We start from the raw sequence: 20,614 nt of genomic DNA on the forward strand, positions 1-20,614 counted from the left end.
CTCATTCTAAATATTGGACAGTCATATTATGTCAGACCATGTCACCCTCAAGCATGAGACTATATGGAATATGCTCCAATACATATGTCATCCCCTTTCATATCGTCAAATGACCAGCAAATAACCAAAACAAAACCAATATAAATGGAAACATCAATAATAGGTTGGTGCAAGTGATCGTTGTAGGGAGCCTGGCCACCATGTAGGTAATTCATAAAATGAAGTTACCATGCAAAAGTTTATAAGGACCACTGAGAATCCTTGTTTCCAAAATTGAATTATTGCATCTAAATAGTTAAATAGACATTGCAATAACCTAAAGAGCAATTTTATCACAATTTTTCTGAATATTGCTACATGCATTTTCCCCTCAAAATACACAATCACCCTTTGTCCGACCATCGGCCTATTTTCCCTGTCAGTGTAGGGGTCTATGAGAAATAAAGCTTTAAACATTTTCATAATTATTCTGCTACATGAAGATGGAAATAAGGAAAAGGAACACTAACGTCATCAAAACTACTTAAGGTTAATGAAGCAGTGTAGGTGTATAGATCATGCCCATGCAGTCTCATTGCTCAATTCTCTGCCATTTAGGAGTTAAATCATTGTGTTTATTTTTTTTTATTTTTTTTATCTTTATTTTTGCAATGACGTAAGGGGCGGCATAATAAGTAACAGTAGGCTTGTACAAAAGCCCGTTTACAATGCATGTAAGCACTACATGTTATTACAGGAAGTTTTGGTTAGGTCAAATGTACATGTCAAGTTGGTCGGTCTAGCATAGGCACAATACGTCAACAAATAAATACGTTCATTTCTATATATACACAAAAAAACAAGTTCCATTCCATCTGTGTTTTCCTATTCATTGCGGAACCGTGCTACATGTAAGTCTCCCCTACAAGCCCAGCTTGTAGGTATGCTACTTGTCAAATGTGATGTTAGTTCACACACATACTCCAACTGTTACCCCACCTTCATACTGCTGCAAACATCCTATTATTTTGGCAGAAAAGCTAACTGAGTATTCTTTAGTACATGCACTTTGCATTGCACGTGATGAAGAATGGCAAATGAATGAATGTTAGCTACTTGCACATACCCACTAGAGCAGCAACGGTTTTATTTTTTAAGTAAATTAATGCACTCATTGCTACACTTTGCATACTGCTCACCTTCTTTCACAAAATAATAAGATATATGTGTAGTGAATGCCCCACTGGTTTCATGATTGAGTAAAAGATCTCAACTGCATTTGTTTCAAAAGCTATATTTTATTCTGAAATTTATATTCATTTGCTCAACAAAACACAAAAGAGGCCTGCAAATGTACAACAAATTAAGGGTTAAAAAAAAAAAAAAATTCTATTTGGTAGGAATTTTGCACACACAATGTTTGCATATTTAGAGGTCAGCTGCTTGTATATTATATATTCCCATTTGAAAAGTACAGCTAAATAATGTACCACTATAACAAGTTCTCAAAAAAAAAAAAAAAAAAAAAGAGCAAGTATATGTATACAAGCATTACCGTTCCACAACATAGAAGTTATCTCCATCATCCCCCTGGTCAATAACATGTTCCTGAGGTTTTACACGCAGCTCGAACATTGCATCAAGCACCTGAGAGAGCTGCTCCTACAATCAAAAGAAAGAAACATAACATGATTTGGTTTAAATTAGAATGTCAACAAAGCACACTTCTATATACAGGGCTTAAACATTTTCCCTGCCCAATAGCAAGGAGAAATTCACCCATGGTGAGTGTGCCCGGGACCATCCAGTTGCCCATCTAGTAGTGTAGGATGTGAAAATCTGTGAATGAACACACACACACAATGCCAGCAAGGTTCTTGGTGAAAAATAGCATGGATAACTACGGTAGGAAGCCAAGACCATCTGCAAGTAGTTTTGTTTTATTTAAGGGTGTGAAAGAGCACTACTGCTTCTCAATCTGTTTTAATGTTCTATCTTTATAAAGCATACAATCCATTCTGAGGTTGTCTTTTGTGTATCCAAGTTTTGGGGATATAAATAAGACATGTGAAGCCTGACTAAGTACTCTACAGAGTTGTCATGGTTATCATGCTTCCTTTTTGCAGTTCCTGTTCTCTCTGCTTGTTGGCAAGCAATGCCTCTTGCAGTATGAGAATATTGGCATTTAAAAAAAAAAAAAAGAAAAGAAAAATGGTAATTGATGGCACATCCGGAATGCATATTTTTCAGCAGTGGTGCTGCCATACAGACCAAAACATACCCATATTTTATGAATACATATTAAGGAACAGTGCACACACACAAAAAAAAAAAACAACTAATTGTACAAGGTTGCTTAAAATCACCTATCTTAGCTGTGACGAGACCAATCTCGCCACTGTGCATTGGAGGAGCCCGGTTGTTTGCCTGCTGCCTTTTGACTATGGACCAGCATTTAAATACTTTCTATGCAGAAAGGTCTATTCATGTATTTATGCCCTGGCGTTCGGTAGATTCTCGGATTTACTGAATGAACTCATTTAACCCAGATAGCTATGCCATGGAGCCTATTCGTGTAATAAAAGACTTTGGCTCCATGGCAATTGAACTGTATGTGTGTGGTCTGAGCGCCATTCAGTAATAATGTGCGCTCAGACCCAAGTTATCTGGGGATATGTTGCATGTCTGTATTTTATGTAATAAATGTAGCCTTGTGTATTTTATTGTATTTTGCTACCATGTGGCTAATGGAGTTCTGCCTCTGTCCTTGGAGATAATTGGATTACTTCTCAATTATCTCCAGGATAGAAGACTCTGTGGAACTGGTTTTGGGCAGAAAAGCCATATTTGGAGTATGCTATGATTCTGAAAATGTAAGTCTTATGTGAATGTGATGCATACTTTTAAAGTTATGAATAATGTGGAAAAACAATTTCTCTGCCTGTGATAATTACATTATCCATTGTGTAAGGTAATTGTATCACAGGCAGAGGGGAGGATTTTGTGTGGGAGTGTCTGAGTGTATTGTACGTGTTTATTGGTTGTTTTCCAAAACCCTGTGGGTGGTACTAATGTGTAAGAATGTGTAATATAAGAACAATAAACCCACAGCTTTGTCTGTTACTGCTTGACCCTCAAAACGGAGCCTTGTCTCGTTCTTGGGGGGATTTACTGTATGCTGTTAGAGACTGATTGCCAGGTGCTTTTCCTGTTCAGCTGCTAGCAGCTATTCGTGAGGTTCCAGTTCGGGAGTTTGGAGTGCTACTTTGTATCCTGTTCAGGAGTTTGGGGTTCTGCGGTAGCTGTGCCTGTGTCTCTAGAAGGGGGAAGATCTTCTAAACGGCGGTTTAACCCCTTTATGCTTGGGGTGCCGTTACTTTAGCAAACAAATAGGCGATTTTAAGTAACCTTAGCTAAAATGTAAAACTTTTTTTGTGTGTGTCTGCGCTATTCCTTATTTTGGTCTTTACGGCAGCACAAGTACTGAGAAATGCATGTTCTGGGTGTGCCCCAAATACCCTTTGTTCTATGTATTTCTACGTATGTAATTCTGAATGCAGACCAGATTCCTTTTAGGTTGAGTACCGAACCCCTCTATTATAGGTGCCCCTTTGTAGGTAACCACAGTGAAGTATACATTTGAGGAGAGTCTCTGGGAGCAGTTTAAGCAGTAAGTACTGCAGTTAGCAAGTTAATCTCCCATGTAAAAATCAGTGTAGGACCCAGCAATATTTGGTACTAGTGGGCTTAACATAATAGGGCCATATGGTGTAACGGAATCCCATATTTGCTACTATAGGTTTTTTTTTAAATTTTAAACTGCATATTTTAATTTTGTGTGTGCTGTTCTTAATCTGTATTTTGAGAATACTAGGATGACATACTTGCTCATTAAAAACCTCTGCTTAGTCAGAGCTTGCTTTCTGGTCTTGAGGCCTTCATTTTCCAATTTGACCACAATAAGTCTTAAAATGTCTCATATTCAGTGTCAGTAAACTGTTAATCTTCCTACTACTTTTAAAGTCAAGACAAGATAAAGATAGTCCAGCAGGAAGAAGGGATACAAAAAAATTGGACTGAAAGTTTGGTGGTAACAGAGATTACACAAACAGTCAACCATGAGCATTATTGCTAGTAGATAAAAGCTGCCTGAGACACCATTGATTATTTAAATGAGGCAATGCAGTTCACGTTACATAAAAATGAATATTTTATATATTGTCTTCAAATAAACAATTTGTAATAGTTTTGAAAATTAAAACGGTTTCTGACAGGGCAAGACAACGAGATCTGACAAACTAAACATTTAAAAAATATGAAACATTTTTCCCCACACGGAGAAGAATCCTGACGGGCAGCTGCAACTTGGTCAATACATGGTTTAAGCTTTCTAGTGCTGTGGGTTTTATATGGGTGTGCCTGCAGCTTTTCTGCACCACCGGCCACGAACGTCTATACCATCACTAGTTCCTTATGATCATTTCATTTTGGAGAGGGAGACGTAAAATACATACAATTCATGGAGTAGAATAAGAAATACTTACCTAGAGGGTAGGGTAAAAAAAATTGTCAATACCTGGTCAAGGGTTTTGAAGAGTAGTATATCTTTACAAGCCTCCTGCAATCTGCACCTTTGCTCATCTGTTTTGGGGTGAACAACCTAAATGGATGAAATACAACAAGAGATTTATAAAGTCACATCTATCAGAAATCAGTCGTGTGATCACTTGTCAACACAAAGTTGTATACATGGTTACTACATTATATTTTGTTATATTTACTGCACAGGTTGAAAATTAAACCCCACACGATTATCCAAATGCAAAAATATTCTGGGACATTTCCTTTCCTATTGCATCATGTCACTAATGTTCCAATACAAAAGTACTTTCTCATGCTTTTTTTCTCAATGGAAAGCCAGTGACAGATTGAGCTTTCACCACAATTCCAGAAAAGAACCACACTTTGTAATCAGTAAACCTCAAATTATATCCACAAGGTGGATCCTTAAAGGTGCTCAGTTTATTGAAAAATATGCAACATGGCACAAAAAAAAAAAAACATAGGCAGACTTCATAAGTAACTTGCGATCTAGATAAAAAAATCTGACTAAATTAATAAAGTATACAAAAAAAAAATTTCAAAGTACCAGGTCCAAGTGCCTGTGAGAAAGGGTGGGGTAGGGGGTGTAATGAAGGCTAAGAATTACCATTATCGTGTTCGGGACATATTTCATGTTTACCCAAACACTTTATCAAAGGATGTTTAATTGTAATTGCTGTATATGATTAGCAGCTCAGACTATAACCGCCCTCAAGATGATAGACTAAAGTGTATAATATTGCCTACTTAGAGGCGGTACTCTTAGAATGTAAGCCAATACAAAAAAAAGCTGAATACAAGTCATGGGACAGTGTGGACTCTGATGAAGAGGTCATTAAGGGCACTAAAATGCACTTCAGGCACACTTAGAATGTTAGCAATTTATTCACTATTAGTTTGTCCTGTATGTTTCTACTATTGCATAAAGAGGGTTCATAGATGTGATGAACCAGCGCAATATAAATAGTTGTATATTTAAAAAAAAAAAAAAGTGGTGGGTGGGAGGGAGAGCAGCTGATCAGTATAAAGTAAACTGTTACTTTGTGAGGAAGTGTGTGCAAACCCAGTATAGATGCGTGTATTAGAGAGAGATTCTGTACATTCTAAAACAGATCTATTTTTCTCTATTTCTACTCTATATCACTCAATATTCAATGGCCTCTTATTTTCTCTTTTTGCTTTCATATACTGCAAATGGTCTGGTGTTTGCAATATACACAAGACAAACTCATCCACCCGTTTCATGAGCGGCATACATTCAGAATTTTAAACATTCACTTTTAGTGTTAAAGCCTTTAGATGGTATATTGTGCTAAGGCACAGATCGCTTGGTTGAACAAGATCTAGTTTGACGTTATAAGATAAGTTTGCTGATTTTAATTATCTGGTATAAAAATCTGGACACCTAGCTACTGAAAATATTACACTGTTAAGTCTAGGTTTGTCAGTGGATTTCTATTGAGCAAAAAAAAAAATGAGAAAGGAAAACTACTAAAAGCCAATTAAAAGGCATCTCTGATGTAATGTTTTAAACCGTAAAATTGAGACAATTTGGTTACACATGGTGGCAAGCTAATTACTGTATATACTTTGTTTCCTTTTAAATTATAATTTGCTCTGATGTAACTTTCAACTAAAAAATACACATACTATCATTTACACACTAACAGAAGCATTCAACAAGTTTTTCTTTTATTCCTTTCTAGTTAATGATCCCTAATTTGGTTTCCTTAAATATGGCAATCCCGCATAAAGATACCAAACTAGGAAGTCATCGGTTAACCCCTTAAGGACACATGACGTGTGTGACATGTCAGGATTCCTTTTTATTCCAGAAGTTTGGTCCTTAAGGGGTTAAACTGCTGAAATATTATAAGTTAAAAATGGCTTTGCACTCTCTTTACCCAACCAATGTGCTATGAACCTTTGCATCAAAATGCACTTGGTCACTTCTCACTTTTTAACTGAATGAGTTCCAGACTATACAGGTAAATCCAATCATTAATCCCCTCTACTCTTCCTTGCCCAGTTTGCTGCCTGGCTACCCTATTTCATCTCTTCTAATATTCCATCCCTAATTCTCAGGGACTTCAGTATTCCCATTAACCCACCTTTGACCTCAGCAGCCTCTAAACTCCTTTTAATAATTTCCTCCCTTGGGCTATCAAAGTGGGCTAATTCTCCCACCCATGTAGCTGGCAATACCCTCAACCTCATTTTCTCTGATGCATGTACATTATCTAATATCCAGAACACTCCATTTCCTCTCTTTGATCACCACCTCTTATTGTTTGTTCTCTAGTACCACCTCACCGAATGACCTCAGCCTAACCCCCCTCAACTAAGGGGGAACCTCAATTATATTGACCTCCAATCTCCATTATAGATTCATATTATGTTCATACAGCGCAGCCCTTGCCCTCACCAGTCATACTTTTCCTCTCATGAGTTCATGCTCCTGCAATCCCAGGCGTCTCTTTGACACCTTTAATTCCCTTCTTCGCCCTGCTGTGGCCACCCCCCAAACTAACCTTACAGTCAATAGCTTTGCATGTTACTTTAAAGGACCACTACAGTGCCAGGAAAACAAACTCTTTTTCCGGGCACTATAGGGTCTTTGGGTCCCCCCCACCCTCTGGGTCCCCTTCCCGCTGGGCTGAAGGGGGAGGAAAGGGTTAAACGCTTACCTTTCTCCAGCCCCAGACTCCCTCAGCGCTGGGGACTCTCCTCCAATTTCCGACGTCATCCGCTGAATGCGCATGCGCAGCAAGAGCCGCGCGCACAGTCAGTCCATAGAAAAGCATTTCTCAATGCTTTCCTATAGACGCTGGTATCTTCTCCCTGTGAAAATCACAGTGAGAAGCGCGGAAGCGCCTCTAACGGCTGTCAGACAGCCACCAGAGGCTGGATTAACCCTAATGTAAACATAGCAGTTTCTCTGAAACTGCTACGTTTATAGCAGGCAGGGTTAAACCCTAGATGGACCTGGCACCCAGACCATTTTATTGAGCTGAAGTGGTCTGGGTGCCTATAGTGGTCCATTAAAGATTGAACAGCTAAGAAAATAATTCTCCCACCCTGCTTTTCTCAACCACACGTGGGATCATGCCTTTCCTACCTTCAGACTTTCTCCCAGGCTACTGAAAAGTGGTGGCTGCGCTTCTCCTTTCCTCTCGCCCCACCACTTGCCTGCTCGATACTATCCCATGTCACCTTATCAGATCTCTCTCCCCATGTCTTGCGCCTTCCTTAACACACATCTTCAACTGCTCTCTCCCTCTTCTGGCGTTGTCCCTGCTGACCTTAACCCCTTAAAGACCAAACTTCTGGAATAAAAGGGAATCATGACATGTGCCACTGTAGTACCTATCCTGAAAAAAAAATCTCTTGACCCGTCCTCCCCCTCTAATTATCATCCCATATCCCTGCTCCCTTTCTCCTTAAAGCTTCTGGAAAGACTTGTCTTTACCCATATGTCTCACTTCCTCAATTCCAATGCTCTCCTCGACCCTCTTCATTTTGGCTTCCGCCTTCTCCACTCTACTGAGACTGCTCTTATCAAACTTACTAACGACCTAATTGCAGCTAAATCCAAAGGTCACTACTCCATACTAATTCTTCTTGACCTCTCTACTGCCTTTGACACCGTTGATCATGCTCTCCTTCCTCAAACTCTTCAATCACTTGGTCTCTGTGACTCTGTCCTCTCGTGTTTTTTCCTCTTATCTCTCCCAACGCTTATTCAGCATCTCCTTTTCTACTTATACCTCCTCCCCTCATCCTGTCTCAGTTGGAGTCCCCCAAGGCTCGGTCCTTGGTCCCCTTCTATTTTCTCTTTATGGTGCCGCTCTTGGCAAACTTATTACCTCTTTTGGATTCCACTACCACCTGTACGCTGATGACACCCAGATATATCTCTCCTCCCCGGACTTCTCCCCTGCCATCCTGCAACGTGTCACTGCATGCCTTTCTTCCATCTCTGACTGGATGTCCTCCTGCTTTCTGAAACTCAATCTCTCTAAAACGGAGCTCCTGGTCTTTCCTCCTCCTCCTAATACTGATCCTCCTCTTTCGCTCTCCCTTCAAATTAGTGGTATCCACATAAGTCCATCCTTGCAAGCGTCCTGCGTCATACATGATTCTGGCCTCACCTTTGAGCCTCACATCCAGGATGTTGGCAAATCCTGTAGATTCCATCTTAAAAACATCGCCCGCATCCGCCCCTTTTTTACGCAGGATTCTACCAAGGAGCTTGTGCATGCTCTAGTCCAAGCATGGGCAACCTTCGGCACTGCAGATGTTTTGGACTACACCTCCCATGATGCTTTGCCAGCATTATGGGTGTAAGAGCATTATGGGGGATGTAGTCCACAACATCTGGAGTGCCAAAGATTGCCTATCCCTGCTCTAGTCATGGATTATTGTACTAGTGTTTTCCTGGCACTATAGTGGTCCTTTAAGTCTCCTCTGTTTTCAATCTCTGTGTTATATCTTCTCTGCCGAGTAAAACTTCAGAGTATCAATTTCCTTTCAGACAGCTACCTCACAGGCTTTTAGCAAAATGTTAAGAGGTTTCTAGATATTTCACAGCATTTGGTTATGCTACATTCTTTACTTCTCAGTCACAATTCATTACTCACCGAGTCGGCTTTTTAAAAAAAAAAAAAAAAGTGAGTGGGTGGTGTTTTGGTTATGGATTTTTTTGTTATAGTACTATTTGTATTAAAATGTTATTCTCCATTTCCTTTTAAATAACATTGTCATAGCCAGTAGCCTGATTCTCAGTCAGAGGGTAAAGGTTGGGTAACAGCCTTTTAAATGATACTAATATGACACTAGGTTCAGTGTGTAGTTCAAATAAATATATATATATATATATATATATATATATGCGCACAAAATATCTTAAATATTTATAGGAAACCGTGTATACATCTTGCGGAAGCAAAATGATAAAGTATTGCAGCTAGTTAATACTCTGCGTACCATGGGGATTCATCAGTTCACTCTTCCCTATGAGAATAGGAAAGGTCAGGCCCCTCCCCTAATGTATTTGTATATACTTGTATATTTAGTAGTAAAGATCAATTACTCCTGATTTGTTAGTTTAAAGCAGATTAGTAGGAATTAAAAATGTAAATATATTTACTTACCCTTGGTTCTGTATCTTCATCCTCTTCATCTGGGTTAAATGCTTCAGCACATACTGAAATATGTGAAAGGAAAATCAACTTGCATTCTTCACATACTTAATACTAAAAGGAAACTTTTACAGAAAGGAGTATGCAAGCTAATGTTTATAAACATTTAAGTATTGCCCATATTATTGCAAACACACTCCCAAGGTGCAATGTCTGTCTGTGAAAAGAGTGAAGGTGGAAGGGAGATATGCTTATATTCAAAGACGTTTAGCGCTGCTATTGCTCATCATGCGAGATGCTAGTTTCCATCAACTTTCACGAGTGATGGCTGATGGTAAATGGCTGGACGTGTCAGGCACAAGAAGATGCTCCAACTTTTGTGTGTGTGTGTGTATATATAAAAAAGAAAATAGTCCCTAATTCAGCCGGGAGGGAGCGCAGCATGAAGATGGCAGAATCAAAGCAGCTCCACTGGACCCCAGGGAAAGGATACAGTACAGCTCTCCCAAAGGTAGAGCAACTGGGTGGACTTAAAGGATCACTATAGGGTCAGGAACACAAACATGTATTCCTGCCCTACAGTGTTAACACCACCATCTAGCCCCCATGGGCCCCTCATGCCTCCATAAATATAAGGCATGCCCATGGCCACAAAAAGACAAGGGAAAAAAAAAAACCTCATACATTGCATAAAACGTGGTGTGTCACATCAGAATAGTTTAATTATCTGCATAAGTAAAAAATGCCCATGATGTTTGGTTCTAGTCTTCTTTATATGTAAACTGAAAGGAACACTATAGTGTCAAGTATACAAACATATATAACCAGGGCCAGATTAAGAGCCCAGTGGGCCTGGAGCTGACAATTATGATGGGCCTAATTACAGAATCTTATCGACCAAAAACACTAAAACAATCTTACCTCCCAAGCGTCGTGTATCTGATGGAGATGGTGTTGGAGGGAAAGGATGCAGCTACGGTATACGAAAACACATACTCTTTGCTAATCTCTCTCTAATTCATGCTTTCATCTTTCAAGTAAATCCATATCCCCTAACAGCAGTGTCTAGTGAAGCAGGAAGTCAATGTGCAGGGTAAATGTGTGCCACTGGCGCGAATCACTTGACCAGACCTGTCAAAAGGGGTGAACATGCCCAAAAAGGGGGCATGTTTGTCCAAAGAATTGGAAGGCCAGCCTGGCATGAATGCATGTCAGGCTGCCTGCCAATCATGCAGGCTGTCCAACTAAGGGCATACTATGCAGGCAGCACCCTGAGCTTGACATAAATGCATCAAATGATGCGCCTACTCCACGCTTTCTAAGGACTGTCCCCTAGCACTCACATGTCCACTTGTCTCCTTATCGTCTTACTAGCAGGCAGAAGGACAGAGTAAAGGTGTAGGTAGTGAGTGTAGAAGAAAGGGGACATGCCACAGTGTTAGAGAAATCAAAGTCTGCATTACCTAAACCAATTTTATTGTCAGCCAGTCCACACAAGTTTTGTTGCCATACATCCCTCTTAAGCTTCCAAACTTAAAGGGACACTATAGTCACCAGAACAACTACAGCTTATTGTATTTGTTCTGGTAAGTAGAATCATTCCGTTCAGACTTTTTGCATTATACACTGTCTTTTCAGAGAAAATAACTCCACAGATGGATGCTAGAGGTGCTTCCTGGGGCAGTACTGCCTAGTGTGCAGCACTGCCACTCAGTGTCTCCACCCTCTGCCTGCAGACACTGAACTTTCCTCATAGAGATGCATTGATTCAATTTATCTTTATGAGGAAATGCTGATTGGCAAGGGCTATGTTTCTGGCTCTGCCCCTGATCTGCCTAGTTGACAGTCTCAGCCAATCTTATGGGGAACCACTTCTGACCACCACTTCTGATGATGTCAGTTCAGAGGCAGAGCCAGCAACTGCAGACTTGAATACAAGTAAGATTTTACTATATTTAGGGAGGCAAGAGGGATCAGGGGGGCTAGATTGTGTTTTTTACATAATAGGGTCAGAAATACATGATTGTGTTCCTGACCCTATGGTGTTCCTTTAAGCAAGAGTATGTGAAGAGTAGTTAGGGTTGCCACCTTTCTTGGAAAAAAAATACCAGCCTTAATCATTTGTATAATTAGTTATGCATGACATCACATGATGTAAATCACAAGGAGTGACAGAAGAGAAAATTCTGTAAAATCACCAACAAACTACTCACAGTTTGATTCTGCTGTGTAGATGAATTGCTCACGGTGTCTCCCAAGTCTCCCAGTGTCAGTGTCTCCCAAGTCTCCCAGTGTCAGTGTCTCCCAAGTCTCCCAGTGTCAGTGTCTCCCAAGTCTCCCAGTGTCAGTGTCTCCCAAGTCTCCCAGTGTCAGTGTCTCCCAAGTCTCCCAGTGTCAGTGTCTCCCAAGTCTCCCAGTGTCTCCCAAGTCTCCCAGTGTCTCCCAAGTCTCCCAGTGTCTCCCAAGTCTCCCAGTGTCTCCCAAGTCTCCCAGTGTCTCCCAAGTCTCCCAGTGTCTCCCAAGTCTCCCAGTGTCTCCCAAGTCTCCCAGTGTCTCCCAAGTCTCCCAGTGTCTCCCAACTCTCCCAGTGTCTCCCAACTCTCCCAGTGTCTGCCAAGTCTCTCCCAAGTCTCCCAGTGTCTCCCAAGTCTCTCCCAAGTCTCCCAGTGTCAGTGTCTCCCAAGTCTCCCAGTGTCAGTGTCTCCCAAGTCTCCCAGTGTCAGTGTCTCCCAAGTCTCCCAGTGTCAGTGTCTCCCAAGTCTCCCAGTGTCAGTGTCTCCCAAGTCTCCCAGTGTCAGTGTCTCCCAAGTCTCCCAGTGTCAGTGTCTCCCAAGTCTCCCAGTGTCAGTGTCTCCCAAGTCTCCCAGTGTCAGTGTCTCCCAAGTCTCCCAGTGTCAGTGTCTCCCAGTGTCAGTGTCTCCCAGTGTCAGTGTCTCCCAGTGTCAGTGTCTCCCAGTGTCAGTGTCTCCCAGTGTCAGTGTCTCCCAGTGTCAGTGTCTCCCAGTGTCAGTGTCTCCCAGTGTCAGTGTCTCCCAGTGTCAGTGTCTCCCAGTGTCACTGTCTCCCAGTGTCAGTGTCTCCCAGTGTCAGTGTCTCCCAGTGTCAGTGTCTCCCAGTGTCAGTGTCTCCCAGTGTCAGTGTCTCCCAGTGTCAGTGTCTCCCAGTGTCAGTGTCTCCCAGTGTCAGTGTCTCCCAGTGTCAGTGTCTCCCAGTGTCAGTGTCTCCCAGTGTCAGTGTCTCCCAGTGTCAGTGTCTCCCAGTGTCAGTGTCTCCCAGTGTCAGTGTCTCCCAGTGTCAGTGTCTCCCAGTGTCAGTGTCTCCCAGTGTCAGTGTCTCCCAGTGTCAGTGTCTCCCAGTGTCAGTGTCTCCCAGTGTCAGTGTCTCCCAGTGTCAGTGTCTCCCAGTGTCAGTGTCTCCCAGTGTCAGTGTCTCCCAGTGTCAGTGTCTCCCAGTGTCAGTGTCTCCCAGTGTCAGTGTCTCCCAGTGTCAGTGTCTCCCAGTGTCAGTGTCTCCCAAGTCTCCCAGTGTCTCCCAAGTCTCCCAGTGTCTCCCAAGTCTCCCAGTGTCTCCCAAGTCTCCCAGTGTCTCCCAAGTCTCCCAGTGTCTCCCAAGTCTCCCAGTGTCTCCCAAGTCTCCCAGTGTCTCCCAAGTCTCCCAGTGTCTCCCAAGTCTCCCAGTGTCTCCCAAGTCTCCCAGTGTCTCCCAAGTCTCCCAGTGTCTCCCAAGTCTCCCAGTGTCTCCCAAGTCTCCCAGTGTCTCCCAAGTCTCCCAGTGTCTCCCAAGTCTCCCAGTGTCTCCCAGTGTCAGTGTCTCCCAGTGTCAGTGTCTCCCAAGTCTCCCAGTGTCAGTGTCTCCCAATGTCAGTGTCTCCCAGTGTCAGTGTCTCCCAAGTCTCCCAGTGTCAGTGTCTCCCAAGTCTCCCAGTGTCAGTGTCTCCCAAGTCTCCCAGTGCCAGTGTCTCCCAAGTCTCCCAGTGCCAGTGTCTCCCAAGTCTCCCAGTGCCAGTGTCTCCCAAGTCTCCCAGTGCCAGTGTCTCCCAAGTCTCCCAGTGCCAGTGTCTCCCAAGTCTCCCAGTGCCAGTGTCTCCCAAGTCTCCCAGTGCCAGTGTCTCCCAAGTCTCCCAGTGCCAGTGTCTCCCAAGTCTCCCAGTGCCAGTGTCTCCCAAGTCTCCCAGTGCCAGTGTCTCCCAAGTCTCCCAGTGCCAGTGTCTCCCAAGTCTCCCAGTGCCAGTGTCTCCCAAGTCTCCCAGTGCCAGTGTCTCCCAAGTCTCCCAGTGCCAGTGTCTCCCAAGTCTCCCAGTGCCAGTGTCTCCCAAGTCTCCCAGTGCCAGTGTCTCCCAAGTCTCCCAGTGCCAGTGTCTCCCAAGTCTCCCAGTGCCAGTGTCTCCCAAGTCTCCCAGTGCCAGTGTCTCCCAAGTCTCCCAGTGCCAGTGTCTCCCAAGTCTCCCAGTGCCAGTGTCTCCCAAGTCTCCCAGTGCCAGTGTCTCCCAAGTCTCCCAGTGCCAGTGTCTCCCAAGTCTCCCAGTGCCAGTGTCTCCCAAGTCTCCCAGTGCCAGTGTCTCCCAAGTCTCCCAGTGCCAGTGTCTCCCAAGTCTCCCAGTGCCTCAGTCTCCCAAGTCACCCAGTGCCTCAGTCTCCCAAGTCACCCAGTGCCTCAGTCTCCCAAGTCACCCAGTGCCTCAGTCTCCCAAGTCACCCAGTGCCTCAGTCTCGCAAGTCACCCAGTGCCTCAGTCTCGCAAGTCACCCAGTGCCTCAGTCTCGCAAGTCACCCAGTGCCTCAGTCTCGCAAGTCACCCAGTGCCTCAGTCTCGCAAGTCACCCAGTGCCTCAGTCTCGCAAGTCACCCAGTGCCTCAGTCTCGCAAGTCACCCAGTGCCTCAGTCTCGCAAGTCACCCAGTGCCTCAGTCTCGCAAGTCACCCAGTGCCTCAGTCTCGCAAGTCACCCAGTGCCTCAGTCTCGCAAGTCACCCAGTGCCTCAGTCTCGCAAGTCACCCAGTGCCTCAGTCTCGCAAGTCACCCAGTGCCTCAGTCTCGCAAGTCACCCAGTGCCTCAGTCTCGCAAGTCACCCAGTGCCTCAGTCTCGCAAGTCACCCAGTGCCTCAGTCTCGCAAGTCACCCAGTGCCTCAGTCTCGCAAGTCACCCAGTGTCTCAGTCTCGCAAGTCACCCAGTGTCTCAGTCTCGCAAGTCACCCAGTGTCTCAGTCTCGCAAGTCACCCAGTGTCTCAGTCTCGCAAGTCACCCAGTGTCTCAGTCTCGCAAGTCACCCAGTGTCTCAGTCTCGCAAGTCACCCAGTGTCTCAGTCTCGCAAGTCACCCAGTGTCTCAGTCTCGCAAGTCACCCAGTGTCTCAGTCTCGCAAGTCACCCAGTGTCTCAGTCTCGCAAGTCACCCAGTGCCTCAGTCTCGCAAGTCACCCAGTGCCTCAGTCTCGCAAGTCACCCAGTGCCTCAGTCTCGCAAGTCACCCAGTGCCTCAGTCTCGCAAGTCACCCAGTGTCTCAGTCTCGCAAGTCACCCAGTGTCTCAGTCTCGCAAGTCACCCAGTGTCTCAGTCTCGCAAGTCACCCAGTGTCTCAGTCTCGCAAGTCACCCAGTGTCTCAGTCTCGCAAGTCACCCAGTGTCTCAGTCTCGCAAGTCACCCAGTGTCTCCCTGTCTCAGTCTCGCAAGTCACCCAGTGTCCCTATGGATCGCAGTGTCAGTGGTCCCATAGCCTCAGTGTGTCCCCATGCCTTGGCCGCTGGGATTGAGTGCGGTTCCCACCATCTACTTTGCGTAATAGTATGTACAGCACTGTGGAGCCTGCACCTCCCTATTAATTGTGTTTTTTTTTGCTGAAATTTTTTTCATTGAATTCAGTGTGCATTATTTTTTGCAGTATGGAACAAAATGTCTTTTCTGGCACCTTTTCCTATTCAGAGGGGGATGCTATGCGGATCCTCCAGGCTGTTAACAGCAACCATTCCTTTTTACAAGTTCCCACGTCTGATAATGTCTCTAACAATTTGGAAAAATGCTTGAAGAAACATTTGAGCTATACTATGCATAGTGTTACACTTGCTGAATATTATAAGGTACATCGAATACCTAGGGGCATGAGAATGAATGTTCAACCTACCCTATTCAGAGATGATGTGGAATATTGCACTAGGTTGGAGGCTATTTTGAACAAATGCTCTATGGATTGGATTCTTCTCAATTTAGAATTTCTTCAGCAAGCGATTGTTAAAGCTAAAGAGGAAGAGGTTAAATTGGAGGCGGAATTGATTAAAGCCTCTCAGGGACTGGATTTAACTACGATTAAGAGTAAAATAAATTTGAATGTGGATAAGCTGAAAAAAGACATTGAGGAGCGGAAGCGGAATAAATTTCAGAGAGATCGAACAGATTATGAGATGGGAAATGTATACCGGTGGCATAACCGTGGTGGAGTGAAGAATTATCCATTTAAAAAGAGGGAAAGTACATTGAGAAAGAAGACGCGTAAATTAAGACATCTTGCAGGTGGTGATTCATCTAACACTGAAAATTCCCAAGATAGCTCTCTCTCTTTTTTAGAAAGAACCCCCACCTCCTCACGAGTAACTTCAAGCGAAGAAGGATGCGACGAGGTGGGGGCGGTGACAAGAAATCGCACGCTGCCAGCCATTTGGGACCACAAGAAAACGGGTCCGAAGAGAAAGAAACTACAATAATCAATATTTCTACTACTGTGTTAACGAGTGATGAACTCTCGGTCCTCTCCAGAGGTTTGACATTCTGTCCCATTTATACTCCGACACATATAGAGTTGGATCTGGAATTGACTCGTTTCTTTCGCACACTTAAATTGAAAACCTTTTTTGATAAAACTCAAGCACCTACTACACTGTCTGCTTCTCAAAGAGATGCAGACATTAAGCTTAGTGATACCAAACTTAGGAATAAAAGTCTGTTTAATCCTCCATCTGCTGACCATGCTATTGAGGTTTTTGCTAAATTGGTACAGAAAGATTTGAATAATACAATCTCTTCCAAGCCAACACGTAAGTACTGCCGTGGCTCATATAATCTTTCTAAGAAAGAAAAAATGGCTTTAGACACCCTTAGTAATAACAAGGCGATTACGATCAAGCCTGCGGACAAGGGGGGTGCCATAGTGGTACAAAATATAGATGATTACATAAATGAAATTCTGAGACAATTGGGGGATACCATAACATATAAATGCCTACCTGGTGACCCCTCTTTGAGTTTACAATGTAAAATTGAAACTTTTCTCAGACAGGCTTTGGATAACCTTATCATTGATAAGGAATTGTTTAAATTTTTGATGGAAACTACACCAGTTGTACCAGCTTTATATACTCTTCCTAAAATCCACAAATCTTTGATTAGACCTCCTGGTAGACCTATAGTGGCAGGAATTGGCTCTCTTCTCTCTCCTTTAGCTAAATTTCTTGACAACATTCTGAGGCCCTTTTTGGTTAATATTAAATCTTATGTGAGAGATACCACTGAGGTGTTAGTAAAACTTAAAGACATATCACTTAAAGAGATATCACCTGACGACAATTTGGTCCTTGTCACATTGGATGTGGCAAGTTTATATACATCTATTGAACATGATGCTGGCCTGGCGGCTGCGAGATCAGCATTCATTACACTGGGTTTTAATGATGATGTCTTGAATTTTCTGATGGTATTGTTGGAGTTTGTTATGAAAGAGAATTACTTTTTGTTTCAAGATCAATTCTTCTTGCAATTGAAGGGTACCTCGATGGGCTCCAATGTGGCACCCACATATGCTAGCATTTTCATGTCTGAGATGGAAGAAAAACTTATTTACCCACACGCTTTATTTCAACAGTTTGCCACTAGGTGGTGGCGCTATATTGATGATGTGCTGCTGCTGTGGGTTGGCACATTGGAGTCCCTTAGAGAATTCTTTACGTTTCTGAACACATGCTCTGAGGATATCAAATTCACGATGACCTATGATATGGTTGAAATACCATTCTTAGACATTTTGATTAAAAAGCATGAGGGTAGACTTGCTACTGATCTATATAGGAAGACAATGGACAAAAATACACTTCTTCATTTCTCTAGTGCTCATCCTCCAGCTATCTTTAAAGCCCTCCCTAAGAGTCAATACACACGTGTTCGGAGACTTGTTTCTGACGAGCACATGGTTGAGAGACGTCTGAATGAGATGACCACTAGATTTATGGAACGGGGTTATCCTTTGTCACTGTTGAATGATCAACTTAACCAGATCAAGGATCAGAACAGGGAATACTTTCTTCATTCTCATAAACAGCAACGAAATGATAAGAGGTTAAAATTTGTATCCAAATTTGGGAGGTACTCAGATGATCTGCAGAGGATCATATATAAACATTGGCATGTTCTTTCTCAGTGCCACCCCAATATAGTGGAATTCTCCCAAAAGCCGATGTTTGCCTATAAAAGAGGCACGTCACTTAAAGATAGGTTAGTTAAAACTCTGGTCCCTCAACCTAAGAGTGGTCCAATTGCTGGGAGACAAGGAAATTTTCCCTGCTATAACTGTGTCTCTTGTCATTCTATGATTAAGGGTGATGTTATTTATCACCCATACAGTGGTAAAAAGTATCCGATTAGACAACATTTGACTTGCAACACTGATTTTGTGGTTTATGTACTGAAGTGCCCTTGTGGCCTTCTATATGTTGGACAAACCAGTCAGAAATTTAAGATGAGATTTTCTAAACATAAATCCACTATTCGGACTGGACTGACTGATTTGCCCATACCGTTGCATTTTGTTGAGGCGAGACATGGTGTTTCACAACTTAGATTCCAAATTTTGGAACAAATTATTGAACCACCCAGGAGGGGAGACCGGAACAGGAGACTTCTACTACGTGAGGCTTTTTGGATACGGGAACTTGACACATTATACCCAAGGGGCTTGAATTGTGAATATGATTTATCTATGCTCATATAGGGAATGTTTGTTTGTTTTTATATTGTATGTTTTTAATTTTTAAAAAAATATTTTTTTGTCTTTCAGGACTCTTTAGATAATTGGTGCTGGTCTCTTTGACACCCTTCTTTTTCCGTTGTTACATGGCATGAAACCTTGGAAATTTCAGGGACTACTTAAATATGGACTGAAGTTATTCTTCTGTCATTGCACTGTAGCTTGCTTACATTTAATTAACACCTTTCACTATAGTTGTGTATAATTACCAACACTTTTCATATATGTATATAATTATGGTGTTACTGTATTTTATTGATACACATTATGATTACTATATTTTTTTATTTCTTATATTTTTTCACTGCAGGCACTTGCACTTTATGTTTGCTCATCTGCACTTTATTTAAGTACACTTATAACTTCTAAGTACACTTATAATATGCTAGTGATTTTAATTGTACTCTAGCATTTAATACATATGTATTTGCACATTAGATATTCACTTTGTCCCGGTTTCCTATATAGGTAAGATTGATTTATATCCGATGAATGTACACAAATGGGTTATTTCTTCTTCTGTATTTTTTGATGTAAAAAAATTTTTTTGGATGTATATTTTTTTAGTGTGTTTTCGCTGGGATAAATAGTTGACTATATATTTTGCCCCTTTGTGCCTAGGAGGATGAGAACATGCCCTCTTTCTTATTTTTACTTTTATTTGTTTTCTTTTTTATTTACTAATTATTATTTATTATTATTTTTATTTTATTTTTATTTTAATTTTTTTTTTTTTTATTATTATTTTTTTTTTTTTTTTTTTTATTATTTTTTTTCTTTTTTTTTTTTTCTTTTTCTTTTTTCTTTTTATTATTTATTTTATTTATCTATTTATTTATTTTACATTTATTATTATTTTATTATTTATTTTGTATTTTGTTCTTATTAGATTTATTTACTCATACTTTAACTGCTGGATTGAGGCATTATGTATGATTATATTTTTAAGTTCATTGTTTAGTGATCTAGGGATCACATGGAGTCCTTGTGACAGGTCCTGCACATTACCTATGTGCTGTGTATATGTTTTGACACAAAGTCACACTATTTTGGACCTAATGCTGATCCGTTTTCAAGGAAGTGCCGCGTTTGCGTTCCAGTGACGTCATTTGCGTTCCACAGACCCGGAAGTGAGCTGCAACCAGAAGATGGTGGCTCCAATACATTATTTTTTTCGTTTGTTTCGTTTTTTTTTTGTTTATTTTGAGGCTGTTCCTTTTCTCCTCTACTCCTGGGCACTTATGGGTAAGCCACCTGGGCAGACATCTGGGTACAATTATTTACCTTCGATGTCTCCATGGGTTTTCTATTTACTTATACATACCTCATACTATCCCTAGCTATTTATACAATTATGCAATTGGTTTTTTTAAATTGGTGTTTGACATATTAATGTATCTTGTATTTGATATAAAGAATTTTCCCTTGTGTTTGTTTTATATATTTTTCTGATAGATGTTTTTTTAAAAAAATCTCTTGGCTGTATCAATTAACAACTTTTGTTAATTAGTTAATTAAATCATGGATTGATTTCCTGTTATTTGTTTGCTATATAAGCACATTTTTCACTGTGTGGTGTCAGCTTGAAAAAGACCTTTGTTGGTCGAAACGTTGCTTGGCGTTGCATTTTTTCCTAATAAATCTGCATACGGTTTCAATTTGGAGTGCCTGTGGTCCTTTCTTCTTTCGTGTATAATTCTGGGATTGCTGGTCCTGATCCGGAGCACCCTTGGCCGCTGGGATTGAGTGCGGTTCCCACCATCTACTTTGCCCATGCCTCAGTGTGTCCCGGGGACACTGGGACACTGGGTGACAGACATTTGGGGACACTGGGAGAAATGGGGCCATAGTCACTAGGGACACAGACACAGAGAGACTAGG

The 20,614-nt window shown here is 42.0% G+C and overlaps 1 protein-coding gene across 2 annotated transcripts in view; it reads right to left on the bottom strand.

The window, feature by feature from the left end:
* PRKAR2A (protein kinase cAMP-dependent type II regulatory subunit alpha) overlaps nt 1-20,614 on the bottom strand; it is a 124,370-nt gene that overhangs the window by 41,295 nt on the left and 62,461 nt on the right. For both annotated transcript variants that reach the window (XM_063426232.1, XM_063426231.1), the window contains exons 3-5: nt 9,735-9,787; nt 4,556-4,639; nt 1,535-1,641 (exon numbers count right to left, since the gene is read on the bottom strand). In XM_063426232.1, coding sequence (XP_063282302.1) covers nt 1,535-1,641; nt 4,556-4,639; nt 9,735-9,787 — 244 coding nt within the window. The remainder of the gene's footprint in view (nt 1-1,534; nt 1,642-4,555; nt 4,640-9,734; nt 9,788-20,614) is intronic.

Source organism: Pelobates fuscus, chromosome 7 (genome assembly GCF_036172605.1).
Source record: "Pelobates fuscus isolate aPelFus1 chromosome 7, aPelFus1.pri, whole genome shotgun sequence".
Lineage (NCBI taxonomy): Eukaryota > Metazoa > Chordata > Amphibia > Anura > Pelobatidae > Pelobates > Pelobates fuscus.